The 14,009-nt window shown below is 32.7% G+C and overlaps 1 protein-coding gene across 11 annotated transcripts; it reads right to left on the minus strand.

The window, feature by feature from the left end:
• Positions 1 to 7,942: 7,942 nt before the first annotated feature.
• LOC146907188 (BAG family molecular chaperone regulator 4-like) lies at positions 7,943 to 12,854 on the minus strand. Of its 11 annotated transcripts, none has more exons than XM_085724938.1 (9): positions 12,537 to 12,854; positions 12,268 to 12,312; positions 12,030 to 12,190; positions 11,865 to 11,937; positions 11,442 to 11,588; positions 10,947 to 11,012; positions 10,380 to 10,794; positions 8,439 to 8,653; positions 7,943 to 8,325 (listed from the first exon to the last, which is right to left on the minus strand). In XM_085724938.1, the coding sequence occupies exons 3-7, from the start codon at positions 12,158 to 12,160 to the stop codon at positions 10,735 to 10,737; spliced, it is 477 nt and encodes a 158-aa protein (XP_085581064.1). In that variant the 5' UTR covers positions 12,161 to 12,190; positions 12,268 to 12,312; positions 12,537 to 12,854; the 3' UTR covers positions 7,943 to 8,325; positions 8,439 to 8,653; positions 10,380 to 10,734. The 11 variants fall into 11 exon arrangements, with proteins under 11 accessions (XP_085581064.1, XP_085581068.1, XP_085581066.1 ...); XM_085724942.1 differs by having other exon boundaries at positions 10,270 to 10,794; XM_085724940.1 differs by having other exon boundaries at positions 12,268 to 12,305; positions 12,537 to 12,710.
• Between the last annotated feature and the right edge of the window lie 1,155 nt (positions 12,855 to 14,009).

Raw genomic sequence — 14,009 nt, forward strand, 5'->3', positions numbered from 1 at the left:
GGGGATAAATGGAATTTCTTTTGTTCTGAGAACCACTTTAAGGAAGGAGATGTGTTGAAATTTTGATTTGTGAATCAAAATCATTCCAATGTGATGAAAGTTATGATGGTGTAATTTTACAATATTTTTAGGTTGTTGTGTGCTATATAAGTTATGTTGTTTCCTTTTAAATTTACTATGCAAGTACAATATCTTCTTCATTGTGTTCAAGCTTTTTTTTATCTATTCCACAATTTGTAATCAACTTTATGTCAATAAAATGTTTATGTATTGTGTGCTATATGAAGTTATGTTGTTTCCTTTAAATATTTGTATATTTCCAATGTCACAACCTAACACATCATGTCTTAAGCATAATACTTACTACAAGATACTTAAAGACTAAGTTATAGATATCCATCCATACATCACTTCAATTGCTCTCATTTCTATCTTCTTTACAAGTTTTTATAATCCATATGTTTTACAAATAAATCTATATAACATCATTCTAACTCTTATCTATATAACCCACAAACTAAATACAACATATACCATTATCCATTACCAATTCAACATAGAAATTTATTCCAACTCATTCCATCTTTCAAAAGAAACACAACACTATGAATGTAACACCCACGTCGTGGCTTTCGATATCCCGCTAGGTGGATACGAAAGGTTCCCGACCTAAGGGGAACGATTTAAGCCGCAAGGGACCCCCACGACAATAGTAGGAAGCGAAACACATCGGAATGAGAGGGATCCGGAGGCCGTGTAGGTATGGGACTACATGGTTGAAGGAAGGCTTATAAGAATTGTTAGGTACTACCCATATCAACAAGATGCATCTTCTTTTCGGGAGCTCAATCCATAGGAACTCCACAGTTAAGCGTGCTTGGCTTGGAGTAGTACTAGGATGGGTGACCTACCGGGAAGTTTCCCGGTAAGCATGTGAGTGAGGACAAAGCATGCTGAAAAGACTCATGTTGGTTTGTGGGGTCAGTCGGCAATCCTGTAGGCAGTCTGGGATGTTACACTTGGTATCAGAGCAGACCTCTCCCAGTACGGTGTGGTTCGGGGACGAACCAGGCGGAAGCTGGTGGGCATGTAACACCCACGTCGTGGCTTTCGATATCCCGCTAGGTGGATACGAAAGGTTCCCGACCTAAGGGGAACGATTTAAGCCGCAAGGGACCCCCACGACAATAGTAGGAACCGAAACACATCGGAATGAGAGGGATCCGGAGGCCGTGTAGGTATGGGACTACATGGTTGAAGGAAGGCTTATAAGAATTGTTAGGTACTACCCATATCAACAAGATGCATCTTCTTTTCGGGAGCTCAATCCATAGGAACTCCACAGTTAAGCGTGCTTGGCTTGGAGTAGTACTAGGATGGGTGACCTACCGGGAAGTTTCCCGGTAAGCATGTGAGTGAGGACAAAGCATGCTGAAAAGACTCATGTTGGTTTGTGGGGTCAGTCGGCAATCCTGTAGGCAGTCTGGGATGTTACAATGAATCATTCCATGGTTACAAGACAAAAATATAGCCCAAGACCTCTCTTCTTAGAAGTTTTCCATTTATGCCATGTTCCAAATGATGTAGTTTTAATTTATATTCTCTTCTTTAAAAAAAATTATATTCTCATTTCTATATTTTAAATTCCATGTCAAGAACAATTTAATTATAAATTCAATAATCTATTCTTTTTCGTTTCTAACCTAATAAACTGCATCATTCAAAATATTTTCTTTTTTATTTCTAATGTCGGACTATGGAGAACTATGTCTTCATTTTTTTAATGAGACATCAATTCAAGTTGGCAAAGAAGTTAAGATTCTTCCATGAAAGTGGAAGAGTTCATATCATATCTTTCAATCAATCCAACACTTCCTCTCCTAACCAAAAGATATTGCTATATATTTAAACTTATGTAATATTAAACTTATATATTTTATATTTTATATCTTACCATCTGATACTGCTACTGCTTCATTTATCACAACTCAGATTCATTCATCATCTTCATAATAATTATTTCATCCTTACTGAATTTTAATAAACCCATGTAAGTTCTTCCTCACTTAGATTTTATTCATTTCTTTGATAAGAGGGAGGATGCATATTAATTAAACTATGTAAGTTACTCTTGAAGTTAATTTTATAGTCTTCTTATCCACACCTACTTATATTGTTAAAATATTCATACAACTTGATGGAAGACAAATAGCTATAAATGTATAAAAATTGCTAACAAAGGAGCAAATTAATTTTCAATTTTATATTCTTCTTATCCACAACTAATTATTATATTGCAACTACTCTTAAATATCCATCTCTCTTAATATACTTTTTGGACAATTTATATACTAATTACTTCCTGCTATGGTTCACAACTCAATGTATTCTACAATAGAAGTGATAGACATGACAATGCATTCTATGATATGACACATTATCTAACATCTATATCCCTTAACAATCTAAATCACTTACCAAGACATGTAGGTCACCTTTGCTACATAGCAAACCACATGCAACTAGATTTCTTCCTGCCATATATCTATCAACAGGTTCAGAGTCAACATACCCGTCATCTCATCATTTTATTAAAGATTATATTAAATCATCACAATAAGCATTCCATATAAACTTATCACGTCAACTTCTATAAAAACTCATTGAAACTCTACTTCAAAATATCGAATCAAACATATTACTCCTACTTCTAAACTTTTCTAAATATCATGGCTGGATATCGTGCAGTCTCAAAGAGAAAGGTGGTGGGAGGTTTTTAGATGGTGCATTTACCAGACCATGTTACATATTCTTATGATGCAAAGTTGAAATCATATATGACTAAATATTAATCTATTACAATCATAGCACTTTCTTAATATTCAATCTATACCACTATCTTAATTACAATGAATATTTACTCATGTCATATCCACAATGTGTATATAGGAGTTTGGTGAAACTAACCCCAAGTTCACTGAGGAATTTGACGACTTGAGTCTACTGTGGAATTTGATCGATGCTGAAGGCAATTCTCATTATGTTACCTTCAATAATTCACCAACTCTACCACTATTGACTACTGGATGTACCGACCTAAGAGAATTTTACCAGTTTGAAGGCATGAAGCTGATTTTGTTGACCTATGTTGGTCAGAGTAGATTCATACTCACTCTTGTGAAGACAATTGTAGACACTGATGCCATACCTCCCTACCATAGTAGAAGCACCAAACTTCAGAATAAGAAGTCATTCTTTTTTGACATCACATTGACTCCTTTGTAAATGGCTATCAAATATGAATTGGTTAATTCTCATTATATTCAAATTTATATGTTTCTTAAAATTAGCAATGTAATGTTACTTTTGTTCAAATGTTTGTATCTACACTTAATATTGATGGTTGTGTTAATACAGGTTCTTCCACCTGATTTCAATGACTTCTTGTGGAATTGTGACTTTGATTATTTGTATCTCTACAATAGCAATGGAGGGATGGTGAGGACTGATATTGAATACCAAAGTTGTGATTCACTCAACACAAAGCTTAAAAACGGTTGGGAGGAATTTTGCACCAGCAGTGGATATCAGGCTGGAGATGTGTTACGTTTCAAGTTCTTTGATGGGAAAATGAGTAATTTTGTTCATGTCTATACAATCAATGCTTAAGTTTCTTTTCAATCATCTAATGTGTTCATGTCAGTTTGTTATGCACCTCTATTATCAGTCATTTGTTTTGATTTTCTGTCTACTTTTATTACATTTGAATCAAGCTATGTAATCCACAATCGACTTCTGTTTTGTGTCGTGAATGAAGTTTCTCTTTATTTTGTGTTAACATCATATCATATATTACATTGATCAACATAAAACAATATCATTTTCAAACTTTTTTTATCAATGATTCTAATTCTAAAACTATGCAACTTTAATCCTTCCTTTATTCATTAATAATATAATTATCTCATGATGACATTTCTTACATAATTTTGTTTTTCACATACAACATACAATTTGATGCTAATAACTTCTCAGCATGTGTATTCATTACTAAGTTTCGATTTTCATTTAATATAGTTACATTCAGTACCAAATCAACATTTTATTGGAAAATATCATAATCTTTTATTACTACTTCACTTTTGGAATATCTATAAATTTTTATATATGACTTTTCAACATCTCTATTAATAGGGAAGTTGATGTCTTCCATAATCATATATTTACCTATCTGCCTATCAAAATACATTATGATATATACTTTTCTCTAATATTATTATATTTTTCTTACAAATGAAATAAACTCTTCCAAATAATATGATTAATCACATAAGCATATATTGAATACTCAACGATTAAATGATAAACATTGGTAAACAAAACATGCATAAACGGCGCAACTTGTGCGTCCGCACATGTACAACACTAGTTTTTATAATGTCAGTAAGTTGTTTATGTTAGTTTTAATGTTGTTAATTATTGGATGTAAGGTCTTATACTAGACCGTTCTATTATGATGTTGTTAATTGTGTTTATTTTATTGGATTGTTATTAAACAAGTAATATTCAAGTTAAACAGGTCAAAGAAAGACAAACATGACTAATGGATCCTTGACTTAATTTTAACAAAATGCTAGAATAAATTTTTTTCAATCCATACTAGTTACAAACCCGTGCTTCGCACGGGGGTTAGCTACTTTTTAGACAAAATATTATATCGGACAGATAGATTGCGAAATGACAGATAATTATAAACCATAACCCAATATTTAAAGTACTCCTGCATCACGGGTTAGAAAATGAAATGTTCAAAACGGCTTATCACGAGTAACAAATGAAAATGTCAAGGACTTTTTTTGTAGAGAGAGATACAAAGCAAGTTGCAGCGAAGACAACAATTGAGAAGGCTAAAGTTCATTGGAAAAGTAGTGGCTTTCAACAACTCAATAACTGTAAAGTTAATTTAGTAGAATAATTGTGAACTGAGTACTTGATCTGATCCACCACCCCTGCACTATGCAGAGTCAATCTAACCTCGCGGGTACCCACTATACGGGTACTCGTGGGTATTCAGGTATCCATGGGTACCCATGAAGTTTTGAATTTATTTATTTTTTGGTACAAATAAAAACATTTTTTAATTACCAAAAAACCTCAACTTTTAAACATCAATACATAATACTTTCAAAATTTCATAAATCATATATAATCCATAGGAAATTTATGATTCTTAGATAATCTATATGTTTTATGATGTGAATGAAGTGGAAACGGTGAACCTAATAAGATGAATTAAAAAAATTTAAAATAAAAATAGGTTATCATTGAGGATTTTTAGGTGGGCGGTAAAATTTTCTTCAATAAGGTAACAACTTTAAGTAATAAGATATGATATATAAAAATATTTTAGTAATTTACTTAATTTATTATCGGGTATGGTACCCGTGGTTATGGATACAATCAAATCTGTGTCTGTGTCCATATAATAATGGGTAGTCAAATACCCGTTTATTATACCCGTGGATACCCGTTTAGCTACCCGCTCCATGCCCGTGACAGATTTTACCCACGGGTATCCGTGGGCATTTAGAATACTATGGTTTTGAAATTCTTTATTATATGTTTGAATAAGTTATAATTTAGAAAATCTATTTATTACTAAAACCGATTCATATTTGCGCTCATGTTTCTACTCTTTTTAATAATGTTGATACAATTTATCTAAGAACATATATGTAAATGTTGCAGATTAATAACTCTAAAATGATAAACAGTCAAAGTTGCACATTTATAAACTAAAGAGGATCATTGCATCTACTAATGTGGGTGGGGTTCCAGAAGTGGACCTCGATCCAACCGAAAAACTATTGTGCTAAAAACTTTTTAAAGTAATGAAGGAAATTATAGGTTGAATAAAACAGTTTCTGAAGAGGGTTTGTATTTTGATGTTGTTTTGTTTGTGATTAAGACTAAACCGTGCCAGAAAATGTTGTGCCTGGAAATGTAGAAACTGCAGGAAATGCTGTTGCAAATGCTGGACTGACATGACTCCTAAATTTTAAGGATCAGTTTGGCAATTAGTATATTAATTGAAGGACTGATATGATTGATTATGTTATGATTTTAGGGACTAATTTGATTGAATTTGCAATTTCAGGGTGTTGCACCAAGGAGACATGACCTTAGAGGACCAGCTCTTTCAGCTGATAGGCTTAAGCAAACACCAATGAGGGATCCTGCACCAGCTCATCCTACTTCTGTTGGCATAATTAGGGTTCCATATCCAACCTATGGTCCACCCGGTTCGACTTAACCTACTAAATTCATGGAGTTTATACCAACTCTTGAATTTCCAAAGAAGTGATGCTTCGTGGAGTTTAAAAGACTTGCCTATGACTTTTGCCCATATAATATTTCGGTTTCAATTTGTGTGTTCTGACTTTTTTAGTTTATTTTGCACACATATGTTTCAAGGATCAATTTGATATCTGATTAAACAATCCAGAGACTTATTTGATGGTTTTTTAATATAACGTAGGGATCTATTTGATAGATGGAGAAATAATTCAGGGACTAATTTGATGATAATATTATTACAAAAATGTTACATTCCTCAATCATCTTCAACCTCTTTTCATTAGAACTTTGCCATAGGGCAAACATAAATTGGTCTTCCTGGGTTTTTTGAAGTATTGGATTTTCTAACAACACAAATTTTAGGACACCAACATTTAAGCACTCTCACAACACCATTAAACTTGGAGCTCGAAGATGAAGCTCGATTTTCATAACTGTTTTTTCCCATATTCCCACCCCCATCATTTCAGATTCAATCTCAATAGTTTTGCTTCAAGAAACTTGGATACTACATTACATTTCTCTAAATTTGTGTGTTTAAGATGTTTTTGTTGAGAAAAACACACACCTCAGAATTTACCCATTATACTATCTTATAAGATGAATGATTTGATTTTGAAGGAAGATGAATATTTTTAAGAGAATTAGTTACAAACTCGTGCTTCGCACAGGTTGAACAACGTATCTTGTAAAAAAAATTGTTCCAAAGGAAAAATAAGCAAATTAAGGAATATTGCACAAACATTAGAAATATTTATCAAAGAAAAAAACATATATTTTGTTCATGAAGTCAGGAAAACAACATAATTAAGATTAAACTAATTGGAACCAATGAAGGAACCAATGATGTGCAAATTACGATTACATGTTAGCCAAACTTATAAAAGCAAGCGCAACTGTCACAGAGTTACCGGATTAACACCAATATTCACATCACACAAAATGAACCAAAGAAACAAAATGAGTGGTTAAAGACCTTTTTGACTTAAAAAGTATAATGTTCGTTCATGTCAATTCTAATATTGAATAAATGATCGTTGGTGGATTGTGTATGATCCTCTTGGATGTTGAAGCTCTATCGAATTAATGGCGTGTCTTCCATACAAAATCATTTCATTTCTCTTTTATTTCAACTTTGGCCATCATTTGAGCTCCTTCCTCAGGCCTCACTGCTTTACCTCTGGCGCTATGTAATAATTTGGTGTGGATGGCGCACACAATGAGAGGAATTTTTTGAAAAATAATCTCAGTACTTTCTTAAAATTAAAAAATAATAAATTTTGACAAAAAAATTGTTTTGCAGAATTCTTTCAGAAAGAAAAAATATATGTTCTTTAGTACAAATTGTTACTATCATTCTCGTGGATATTGAGAACTCGTTGTGTTGTTTTGTTCAATTATTTAGCAACAACAATTTTTGAACATACACTAACAGAACATTTTATTAAGATATTGTACCTCTTTGATAACTAAATATAACATAAAAAAAACATCAATAATATTTGAGAAGTCGTTGTGAATCATAAACTAAAAATGACTAATGGAATGTAATAAAATAAAAAACTTATCATAAAGAGAAACAGAATTTAACTCGGAAATGAATATCTACTCTTGACAAATTAGATAATAGAGGTCTCAACACAAGTAGAGTCTAGACCAATCAACAATACAATCAAATGCTGAAATAACAGCAACCAGATCCCAAACTCAAATTAAAACATAATAAATTACACCAATACAATGCTAATAGAATTGCAAAGGGCAGGGCAGAGAAACAACTGAAAGCAACTAACGAAAATACATGATAATAATTTTCTAATTGCTAATAAGAATTGAATCTAATGGTGGAAAAAATGATCATTACAAATCTATAAGGCAACGATTAAGGGCTTTTGCATTCTTGAATTATTTCATCGCCGTTGCGAAGTTGCAGCCAAGTGAAATTATCTATATCCAAATGCTCTCCACCTACAGCATAATACACCAAATATCAGTAAAATCACTACACCAAGAGGTATCTAAATTTCATTTTAAAAGTTAAGTTGAATCAATAAAATGCTAGTCATGCCCCCAAAAATTACCTGCTGTACAAAAAATACTAATTTGAATAACTCATTTCTGGAACTCAATTAATAAACACGGTGAAACCAATTCTGCAAAGATTTCCACAAAGAACAGAACTGTTAACAGCCTTCTTCTCTCCGATGTAATCTTTGATCCTCTAAGCCATGAAATCAACTTCCTGCACCATTAACAGCCTTCTTATCTCCATTGTTGAGGGAAGATGCCATGGATCCTATAGAAATTTAACAAAGTGTTTTGCTTAATGAAATTTATACCACAAGATTGCATAACCCACACCAAGATGTATGTAAAAGATTCACAAATTTCCTGAGCAGAAAAGACATCATAATATTGAGAATAATAGTATGGGGCAAGAAGGAAGGTGGAATAAATTTTTGAAGAAAAAAGAAAGAACGGTTTATTTTTGGTAGAAAAGAATAGAAGTATAGAAAAAATGGGTAGAAAAAACTTAAAATATTATATTTATGTTAGTAGTTGTGGCAGTCCTTTATATTTCAATAGATAGAGTGAAAGCTAATTATTCAAGGAAGTCAAATAAAATTACCAATAAAATCATCTTACCCTATTTCATAATATAAAAACCTAATCATTTTATTTTACATAAAAACATAATATGGAGTACAACATTCCTGGAGGACTAAGAAAATGCTTTGGTTCTGGGAATTCAAAGAACTATCTTAGCAGTTAGTTAGGACTGTTCAAATAAACGGAAAAACAAAACCCAACTATAAAACCAAATCATACTACACTAAAAAGAACCAAACTGTTTCTCTGATTTGACGAACTGATGTTTCAAACATGGTTCACTACACTAACCGAACTCAAACTATAAAAATTGATCCACACAAACTGTTGTTCTCGCTTGTTTTTAAAACAGTTCAGATTCAACAAACGAACTTGCATCAATTACAAACTGTACTCAAATTTTGAACTTATATAAGTATGCCTTGTGATGTGCTTTTAGTCAATTACATGGTAAGCTTACAGGTTGCTTAGACATAGTAAGCTTACAGGTTGCTTAGTCTACTTGTAATAACTCGAGAAAAAAAGGAGTACGTTGATACAGTCCAAAATTATATAACGCACTTTTAATGTGGAGGAAACTTTACCCCTATTTCAAATTGAACACCAAATTGTCCATGATTCTACTTTGCATTAAGCCAAAACTTCAATCAAATCAACGCCAATCAATTTTTTTAATAAAATAACAATAGACAACTTTAACTGCATTTTTTCATCCAGATAGAAGAGCATGTGCTTTAAGAAATTATAGATCAAAGCTATATACACATAATAGAACAACCACATACTTTTTATCTATTAACAGACAAGATAAACTCAGCAAACTCATTTTTTTTAACAAAACATGGAATATCTTTACATTGACTCTATTCCTTGGCTCGTCTAATAGGAACATGCAAATGGCTATATTTCATTAAATTCCATATGCATGTAAAGACAAAGTAACAATTGATCAATATATTATAGTAGGAAGATAAATTTTAGAAGTGCACGTAGTAGCCAATTAGACCAGAAATAATTAACGGGGCAGGAAGACCAAGCCATTTCTTTTGTAACCACATCACAGAAGGATGCATGAACAAATGCAAAAAAGAGGATGCATGAACACTGACATATCAGGGAGATGAAATTATTAATCAATAAAAAAGATCTTTCACATCATTTTTTGATGATTTGTGATAATACTCATTATTTTGAAATTCAATAAATTAGTGGTGTCAATAATGGGAATGAATCTGCCATTTGCAATAGGAAAGAAAGTGCTTAAAAACCATCTGAATTATGCTTATAATTACATCCACATACCTCATAAGAAGAAAATGCATAACACCAAAAGGACAAAAGGTGTCAAAGTGAATCAAAAGTAAGTTGAGGTGTATGATTAAAAGTTGTGTTATCCAAGCATTGATACAGACCTGCCGTTTCCTATCATCCAGCTTCACCGAACCGTCAATCCTGGAAACTTCGAAACCCTTTTCACTAAAATAATAATCCATTATATCTAGCACTTTGGTCCACTAACTGAAGATCAGAATCTAATAGCATTTAGCAAAGGCAGGTGCAGATGAGTAGCAGCTTGGCCACAAAAAGGAAGCAGAAAGGCACAAGCACAGAACTTTAAAGCATATCTTGTGATTCCGTGCAAATAGCCGCTCCAGGAATCGGTCGAGCAATTGAAATTTTCCAATAAATCAATACAATTAAAGAAGACAATGAATGTGACATCTGAAAAACAAAGTATTGAGCTTCCTTAAATGACATCATAGAGATTTAGATCAATTGTCTCCCTTGGCTCAATCTCGTGTTGTTGGTTGATGTTGTAGGTATTATCTATAAAACACAGTAAGTAAAATTTAAGGAAGCCATCATCAAGCAAAACATCATATAAACCTTCACATAAAACAAACCTAGAGAAGGAAATAATAAAAAGAGGAACTTTTGCGATTAAAATAATGGGCTAAAGTAATGACTAATTCACAGACCTGGCGCTCAGTAAGCTCTCCTCTTCCTGCGAAGTCAACCCGAAATAGAGCAATCGAATGCACAATCTGCAAAAAAATATATTCAGTCAACTCTCCAAATCACATGATTGTCTCATGTTTGCTATTTTATCGGTTCAACTGATCTCTTCAGAAATGAAACTCAAACAACAAATTTAAACATATATAATATAGAAGGAAAACATAAGCATACACTCTTTTTTCAATGTGTGTTGTAAACTTGCCAAACTTCTATTCTAACATATATAGAAGATGAACCATTATTTGTAGCTTCTATTCTTAGCTTACTCTATTCTAACCTATCTCAAAAAAATTGTTTTGTTGTATTTAGAATCAAAAAGAAATAATTTTCTCATCTTTAATACCATGATTTTGTTTGGCACATATATGGTATTCTTATAACAATGTAAATTGAGCAAAATAAAATCTTCAATCATAAGCTTTCAAGTCAGTAACTCTCAACACCATAAACATTACCTCAGCTTTTCTCTGCAACCTAGCATCACCTTCAGCCTTAATACCATCCACCTTCAGCAATTTCCTCATAAGTAACTCTGTAGTCACAACAAATTCTTTGTCAGAAACCTTGGTCCCTCCATTGACAGCCACATCCAAGACCAATACCTGCAAAATTAAAATCAGTAATATCTTCATTATCTAGTTCAAGTTATAATGTTTCTATAATGAATGATAATAATATTCAAAAATAAATCAAGCAATTAACAAACCTAAAAATAAATTGTCACTAACTTCTTATAAATTCAAAAATAAATTGACAGTAAGCTCTAAAGTTAAAAAGTCCATGAGCCCTAAAAAGCGATCAATACTCCAAATCATGAAAGTAAAATCACTAATGAACAAAAGAAGCCTAAAGTAATTTTCTGGAAAAGATAAACATACATCATTGTCACTAATTTCCTTCTGCCAGCTCTTCAAATTCCATGTATCAACTCCTTTAGAACCATAGGCTGCAATGTGAATGCACAAGAAACAACTTAATTCACCAAAAAGATCACGCTTGTGAATTGAAAAATAGTGAATTAAACACAAAGTTATGAACAACATATCTCATTCACAAGGTGACCAGTGGGAGCTAAGAAAACAATCAATATTTTGACACCAGTGGACCTAATAGCTTGACCAGTCTCTTTGATAAGCAGAACAGAAATCAATGTTTTTCTTAAACCTGTATCCATTATTGCAACTTGAAATGCCTCCAACAGATCCTGTAGTGAAAATCCAAAATTGCATGAACCCAAAAATACAATCTTTGACAAAACACAAAAACAAAAAAAACCCATACCAGTTGGACGCGATTCAGAGAGTCCTGTTGAGGCCAATCTGCATTCTAAACACATGAAACCCTAATCACCATCGAAACAGAGAAAAAAAAATTCTGGAAAAAACAATAAAACAAAAATCAAGCATTCAATCATGAGATCAACAAATGAGAACAACAAAAACCCAATTCTCTCAATCGATCAAAGAGGAAATGAATAAAACAGCCAAATCAAAAAAGAGAGCAAAAATTAATAAAAACAAACAACACAAAAAATGAAATACATCAATAACCTAGACATGCATGCTGAAAAAGATGATGAACGGTGGAGATTAGTGTGTTCGACGGCGAGATCGACGACGGCGACGGCGAGATTGACGGCGGCAGTGAAGATCGCAGGTGACGGAGAAAGCGTTTTAGAGAACGCGTATTTTAGAGAAAGCAGAACGCATTTTTTTTTTGATTTCCTTTTCCAGAGTCACTCCATATATTGCCCAAATGTTAGTGGAAACATTGAGATTACTAAAATGCCCCCTTCTCAAATAAGTAGATTACCAAAATGCCCTCAGAAGGGCAAAATGGTCAAAAACACAGACATTTATTTTCTTATCTAGGTTAGTAGATATCTAACTTTATTGAGAAGTGAGATAACAACGCTGGACTTTTCAATTTTGTTTTTGATTTTTATGAATTGATAACAGGTTCAATTGGTTTGAAAGGGAGGGATTGTATTAATTATTGATTATTTGTCTTTTGCGCCATCATATTTGATAGTTGTGTAACATGTGGTCTATTTGAAGTAGAACAACTATACACCATACTCATTCAATTTAATTGTAAACGCTTGTTACAATTAAATTTACCATAAAAGGTATATAGTTGAAATGCTTATGGTCAATCAACCTAAACACACATAATATGTCTCGATCAAATAGAAGCATGAAGATAGTATCTCCCGCAATAGTTTTTTAACCATGTGAATTGTGTTACCTATAAAGCATAAAAAAGTAATAATTACTAAGGATGATAGTGACTAAATACCATGTATCCGATGTTACCTTTTCAATCAAAGATTATGTCACCCAAACCTAGCGTATTAAAAAAATAAAAATGGTTGCTATGCAATATTTTATTTTCAATCCTTTATAAAGGCATCATTAGTCAAGTCTACACAACATCATAAATTCATTTTTTTTGCAATTCAAAATATTTGATTATTCACAAACAATGGGGGGAATTAATAGAGAAGCCACTTCTGCTCATGATTCACTTAGGGGTGTATTTTAACATTGAGGCATGGCCGGATCCAGCTCATGGCTATGTGTGGCTATAGCCACATGATGAGTCATAGAATAGTCTATTTTATTGCATTATTTAGTATCGTTTTATTTAGATTTGGTTTTATTTTATTTTAATATTATTTCCTTTTTGAATCTTGTACTTCAAATTGCATTTTATTATATTTTAGGAACGAATATATGGTGGAAGGTGTCTTGGAGCAAAAGAAAGAGGACTGGAGCAAATACAATACAAGAATACGAAGATACGAGACAAAAATATGTCTCTACCAAGTCAGAAGCTTGGCACGGCCCGTGCCAACATGTGGCACGGCCGTGCCACCCTCCAGGACCACTTTTGCTGCTTTTCTTCAAGCCCAAGTTACTCCGTTGCAGCTTTACTGTTTTGCCCTTATAGTAGCTTAGTTTCTAAGTCAATTGTAAAGCTATAAATAGAGTAGCACTCCATCATAAACATTCATCTTTTGT

Source organism: Medicago sativa, chromosome 7 (genome assembly GCF_051527215.1).
Source record: "Medicago sativa cultivar Bolivia chromosome 7, Bolivia_mono, whole genome shotgun sequence".
NCBI classification, from domain to species: Eukaryota; Viridiplantae; Streptophyta; class Magnoliopsida; order Fabales; family Fabaceae; genus Medicago; species Medicago sativa.

Coding starts and splice junctions, on each gene's coding strand:
- LOC146907188 (XM_085724938.1), bottom strand. CDS start 12,160: ATGGATACAGGTTTAAGAAAAACATTGATTTCTGTTCTGCTTATCAAA. Junction 11,938..12,029: donor GGTCACCTTGTGAATGAGAT/ATGTTGTTCATA, acceptor GTGCATTCACAT/TGCAGCCTATGGTTCTAAAG. Junction 11,589..11,864: donor AGGAAATTAGTGACAATGAT/GTATGTTTATCT, acceptor TTAATTTTGCAG/GTATTGGTCTTGGATGTGGC.